This window comes from Scyliorhinus canicula, chromosome 5 (genome assembly GCF_902713615.1).
Source record: "Scyliorhinus canicula chromosome 5, sScyCan1.1, whole genome shotgun sequence".
NCBI lineage: Eukaryota > Metazoa > Chordata > Chondrichthyes > Carcharhiniformes > Scyliorhinidae > Scyliorhinus > Scyliorhinus canicula.
Window position 1 is genome coordinate 227,662,625 of NC_052150.1, and position 6,275 is coordinate 227,668,899.

At 63.4% G+C, this 6,275-nt stretch overlaps 1 protein-coding gene across 6 annotated transcripts in view; it reads right to left on the minus strand.

Moving 5' to 3' along the window:
* The window catches only part of zgc:63863 (uncharacterized protein LOC393372 homolog), a 64,725-nt gene extending 59,075 nt beyond the window's left edge, over positions 1-5,650 (minus strand). For all 6 annotated transcript variants that reach the window (XM_038798683.1, XM_038798682.1, XM_038798678.1 and 3 more), the window contains exon 1: positions 5,448-5,650. In XM_038798683.1, coding sequence (XP_038654611.1) covers positions 5,448-5,637 — 190 coding nt within the window. In that variant the 5' untranslated portion in view covers positions 5,638-5,650. The remainder of the gene's footprint in view (positions 1-5,447) is intronic.
* Positions 5,651-6,275: the final 625 nt, after the last annotated feature.

Here is a 6,275-nt window from a genome sequence, read left to right on the forward strand (position 1 = left end):
TCCCGGCTGGGTCACTGTCTGTGCGGAGTCTGCACGTCCTCCCAGTGTGTGCGTGGGTTTCCTCCGGGTGCTCCGGTTTCCTCCCACAGTCCAAAGATGTGCCGGTTAGGTGGATTGGCCATGCTAAATTGCCCGTAGTGTCCGAAAAAGGTTGGGGGGGGTTGTTGGGTTACGGGTACAGGGTGGATATGTGGGTTTCAGTAGGGTGATCATTGTTCGGCACAACATTGAGGGCCGAAGGGCCTGTTCTGTGCTGTACTGTTCTATGGTCTATGTTCTAACCTTTTTGGTCACTAAGGGCAATTTATCGTGGCCAATCCACATAACCTGCACGTCTTTGGACTGTGGGAGGAAACGGGAGCACCCGGAGGAAACCCACGCAGACACGGGGAGAACGTGCAGACTCCACACAGTTAGCCAAGGCCGGAATTGAACCTGCGACCCTGGAGCTGTGAGGCAACAGTGCTAACCACTGCCGTCCAGAAAAACCGACCTGCCACACAAGGAACCCCCCACACCAGGGGATGTGCGCAGGATGTTTCTCTCCAGGGAACTGAGAGAACACAGGGAAGAGACAGAAACAGACTTCCAAGCTGCGATCAGGGGTGCGATCAGGGGTGCGGTCGGGGAAGCTCTGGCGACCATGCAGGTGGCGCTAGGCAAGGCGGAGAGGTGACTGGAAGTGCAGGGAAACACCATTAATTGCCCCTTAGTGGCCAAAAGGTTAGGGGTCACTGGGTTAGGGGGATAGGGTGGAGACATGGGCTTAGGTAGGGTGCTCTTTCCAAGGCCCAGTGCAGACTCAATGGGCCGAATGGCCTCCTTCTGCACTGTAAATTCTATGATCTCACTCCTCCGCAACCAGAATCCGTCATGTACTATTACAAGTATTGTGGATGTTCAAAATCAGAACAGGATGTGAGGCAATGTCATCAACTTTGTTTCTCGCATCACTGTGGTGACTAGGGGCTTTTCACAGTAACTTCATTGAAGCCTACTCGTGACAATAAGCGATTTTCATTTCACTAAAAAGTTAATCGTCTTTTGTTTATCAGGAATGCCTTTTCTTTTTTTTTGAATTTAGAGAACCCAATTAATTTTTTCCAATTAAGGGGCAATTTAGCGTGTGGGGCAACCTAGCCAGCACATCTTTGGGTTGTGGGGGTGAAACCCACACAAGCACGGGAAGAATGTGCAAATCTCCACACGGACCCAGGGCCGGGAATGAACCCGGGATCTCGGCGCCGTGAGGTAGCATTGCACCACTCGATCGACAGTTTTTGGATAGCTAGATTTGAGACACTACCTATATCAAAGTAGAAAAATCTTGCTACAACTGTACAGGCATTGGTGAGACCACACCTAGAGAACTCTTCAGTCTTGTCTCTACTGGTTTCTCTCTCTCTCTCCAGCTGGTTTCTCTCTCTGTTTCTCTCACACACACTCTCCCTCTCCCTCACCCCCCTCCCTCACCCCCTCCCCCTCCCTCCCTCCCACCCCCTCCCTCTCACCCCCCTCCCTCTCACCCCCTCCCTCTCACCCCCTCTCCCTCCCTCCCTCTCACCCCCTCTCCCTCCCTCCCTCTCACCCCCTCTCCCTCCCTCCCTCTCACCCCCTCTCCCTCCCTCCCTCCCTCTCACCCCCTCTCCCTCCCTCCCTCTCACCCCCTCTCCCTCTCACCCCCTCTCCCTCCCACCCTCTCACCCCCTCTCCCTCACCCCCTCTCCCTCCCACCCTCTCACCCCCTCTCCCTCACCCCCTCTCCCTCCCTCCCACTCTCCCTCCCCCCCTCGCCCTCCCTCCCTCCCCCCTCGCCCTCCCTCCCTCCCTCCCCCTCCTCCCTCCCTCCCCCTCCCTCCCTCCCCCTCCTCGCCCTCCCTCCCTCGCCTTCCCTCCCTCCCCCGCCTTCCCTCCCTCCCCCCTCGCCTTCCCTCCCTCCCCTCGCCTTCCCTCCCTCCCCCCTCGCCTTCCCTCCCTCCCCCCCTCGCCTTCCCTCCCTCCCTCACCTACCGCCCTGGCCCCCCCCTCCCTCACCTACCCCCCTCGCCCTCCCCCCCGCGCCTTCCCTCCCTCCCCCCCTCGCCTTCCCTCCCTCCCCCCCTCGCCTTCCCTCCCTCCCCCCTCGCCTTCCCTCCCTCCCCCCCTCGCCTTCCCTCCCTCCCCCCCCTCGCCTTCCCTCCCTCCCTCACCTACCCCCCTCCCCCTTCCACCCCCCTCCCCCACCTCCCCCCCCTCGCCTTCCTCCCTCCCCCCCTACGCCTTCCCTCCCTCCCTCACCTACCGCCCTGGCCCCCCCTCTCCCCCTTCCACACCCCCTCTCCCCTTCCACCGCCCCTCCCTCACCTACCCCCCCTCCCCCTTCCACCCCCCCTCCACCCTCCTCCTTCACCTACCCCCCTTCCACCCCTCTCCCCCTTCCACCCCCCCTCTCCCCCTTCCACCCCCCTCCCCCTTCCACCCCCCCTCCCCCTCTCCCCCTTCCACCCCCCCCCCCCCCTTCCACCCCCCTCCCCCTTCCACCCCCTCTCCCCCTTCCACCCCCCTCCCCCCCCTTCCACCCCCCTCTCCCCCTTCCACCCCCCCCCTTCCACCCCCCTCTCCCCTTCCACCCCCCCCCTCCCCCTTCCACCCCCCCTCTCCCCCTTCCACCCCCCTCCCCCCCCTTCCACCCCCCTCCCCCCCTTCCACCCCCCTCTCTCCCCCTTCCACCCCCCCTCTCCCCCTTCCACCCCCCTCCCCTCTCCCACCCTCCTCTCCTCCCCCTCCCCTACCCTCCTCCCCCCCTTACCTCCCCTCCCCCCCTTCCCTACCCTCCCCCGGCCACCTACCCACCCTCCCCCGCCCACCTACCCATCCTCCCCCGCCCACCTACCCACCCTCCCTCGCCCACCTACCCACCCTCCCCCGCCCACCTACCCCCCTCCCCCGCCCACCTACCCACCCTCCCCCGCCCACCTACCCACCCTCCCTCGCCCACCTACCCACCCTCCCTCCATCCCTCGCCCACCTACCCACCCTCCCTCCATCCCTCGCCCACCTACCCACCCTCCCTCCTCCCTCCCTCACCTACCCACCCTCCCTCCTCCCTCCCTCACCTACCTACCCTCCCTCACCTACCTACCTTCCCTCCCCTACCTACCTTCCCTCCCCTACCTACCCTCCCTCACCTTCCCTCCCTCCCTCACCTTCCCTCCCTCCCTCACCTACCCTCCCTCCCTCACCTACCCTCCCTCCCTCACCTACCCTCCCTCCCTCCCTCACCTACCCTCCCTCCCTCCCTCACCTACCCTCCCTCCCTCCCTCCCTCACCTACCCTCCCTCCCTCCCTCACCTACCCTCCCTCCCTCCCTCACCTACCCTCCCTCCCTCACCTACCCTCCCTCCCCCCCCTACCTCCCTCCCCTACCCTCCCTCCTTCACCTACCCACCCTCCCTCCTTCACCTACCCTCCCTCCTTCACCTACCCTCCCTCCCTCCTTCACCTACCCTCCCTCCCTCCTTCACCTACCCTCCCTCCCTCCTTCACCTACCCTCCCTCCCTCCTTCACCTACCCTCCCTCCCTCCCCTCCCTCCCCTACCCTCCCTCCCTCCCCTACCTCCCCTACCCTCCCTCCCTCCCCTACCCTCCTCCTTCACCTACCCTCCCTCCCTCCCTCCCTCACCTACCCTCCCTCCCTCACCTACCTACCCTCCCTCACCTACCTCACCTACCCTCCCTCCCCTACCCACCCTCTCTCACCTACCCACCCTCACCTACCTACCCACCCTCACCTACCTACCCACCCTCACCTACCTACCCACCTACCCTCCCTCCCCTACCCTCCCCTACCCTCCCTCCCTCACCTACCCTCCCTCACCTACCTCCCTCACCTACCCCCCTCACCTACCCTCCCTCACCTACCCTCCCTCACCTACCTCCCTCACCTACCCTCCCTCACCTACCTCACCTACCTTCCCTCCCTCACCTACCCACCCACCCACCCTCCCTCACCTACCCACCTACCCACCCACCCTCCCTCACCTACCCACCCACCCACCCTCCCTCACCTACCCACCCACCCTCCCTCACCTACCCACCCACCCTCCCTCACCTACCTACCCACCCTCCCCTACCTACCTACCCACCCTCCCTCACCTACCTACCTACCCACCCTCCCTCACCTACCTACCTACCCACCCTCCCTCACCTACCTACCTACCCTCCCTCACCTACCCTCCCTCACCTACCTACCTACCTACCCACCCTCCCTCACCTACCTACCTACCCACCCACCCTCACCTACCTACCTACCCACCCTCACCTACCTACCCACCCACCCTCCCTCCCTCACCTACCTACCCACCCTCACCTACCTACCCTCCCTCACCTACCTACCCACCCTCCCCTACCTACCTACCCACCCTCCCCTACCTACCTACCCACCCTCCCCTACCTACCTACCCACCCTCCCCTACCTACCCACCCTCCCTCACCTACCTACCTACCCACCCTCCCTCACCTACCTACCTACCCACCCTCCCTCACCTACCTACCCACCCTCCCTCACCTACCTACCCTCCCTCACCTACCTACCCACCCTCCCTCACCTACCTACCTACCCTCCCTCACCTACCTACCTACCCTCCCTCACCTACCTACCCACCCACCCTCCCTCACCTACCTACCTTCCCTCCCTCCCTCACCTACCTACCCACCCTCCCTCACCTACCTACCCTCCCTCACCCACCTACCTACCCACCCTCCCTCACCTACCTACCCTCCCTCACCCACCTACCCACCCTCCCTCACCCACCTACCCACCCTCCCTCACCCACCTACCCACCCTCACCCACCTACCCACCCTCCCTCACCCACCTACCCACCCTCCCTCACCCACCTACCCACCCTCCCTCACCCACCTACCTACCCTCCCTCACCTACCTACCCTCCCTCACCTACCTACCTACCCACCCTCCCTCACCTACCTACCTACCCACCCCCACCTACCCACCCTCCCTCACCCACCTACCCACCCTCCCTCACCCACCTACCTACCCTCCCTCACCTACCTACCCTCCCTCACCTACCTACCCTCCCTCACCTACCCACCCTCCCTCACCCACCCTCCCTCACCCACCTACCTACCTACCCTCCCTCACCTACCTACCCTCCCTCACCTACCTACCTACCCACCCTCCCTCACCTACCCACCCACCCTCCCTCACCTACCCACCCACCCTCCCTCACCTACCCACCCACCCTCCCTCCCTCACCTACCCACCCACCCTCCCTCACCTACCCACCCACCCTCCCTCACCTACCCTCCCTCCCTCTCCCACCTACCCTCCCTCCCTCTCCCACCTACCCACCCTCCCTCCCCCTCCCACCTACCCACCCTCCCTCCCCCTCCCACCTACCCACCCTCCCTCCCCACCCTCCCTCACCTACCTACCCTCCCTCACACACCTGACAGCCTGGCGCCGGTAATGGTTTTCTGGCCTTTCACACTCGGCCTCCTGCCCTTCCTCATTTGTCCAACTGCGCATTCCTGTCGCGATCGTGTCTGAGAAGCCACAGTGGACCGGCCTGGAGAGCCGCGCTTGGTGGAGCCGCAACGGTCCCGCTGCCCTCCCGGGCCGGCAGCCAGCGCCGCCATTGCCCCTCCTCCGGGCCGCCTAGCCGGCACGGTCTGGTCCCGCCCACTCCCCGTGCCTGATTGGCGGTCTGCGGCCAATCACTGCCCATTGCACGTGGCAGCCCGACAATTCCGCCCAGAGATTGGTGCAGAGCCCAGTCAATCACACCTTGAGTGACGTAACACTGCGCTCACCCTGCGCCTTCTGGGAATTGTAGTCCTTCTGCTCCCTCCAGTGGAACCTCTGGCCCAATTGTGTTCACTACCGGCCCCTGCTGTCTGGAGGGGAACATCACTGCATCCAGTGTCCTCCAGAGGCTCAACCTAATTATCTTTATTCGTTCATGGGGTTGGGCCAGCATTTATTGCCAATCCATAATTGCCCTTGAGGAGGCAAATTGCTGTAGTAGGTCTGGAGTAGGCCGAAGGAGGACAGATTTCACTTTAGAACGTAGAACATACAGTATAGAAGGATGCTATTCGGCCCATCGAGTCTGCACTGACCCACTTAAGCCCTCACTTCCACCCTATCCCCATAACCCAATATCTGGTTCAGCTCACCAGGCTAAATCGCTGGCTTTTAAAGCAGACCAAGCAGGCCAGCAGAACGGTTTGATTCCCGTACCAGCCTCCCCGGACAGGCGCCAGAATGTGGCGAC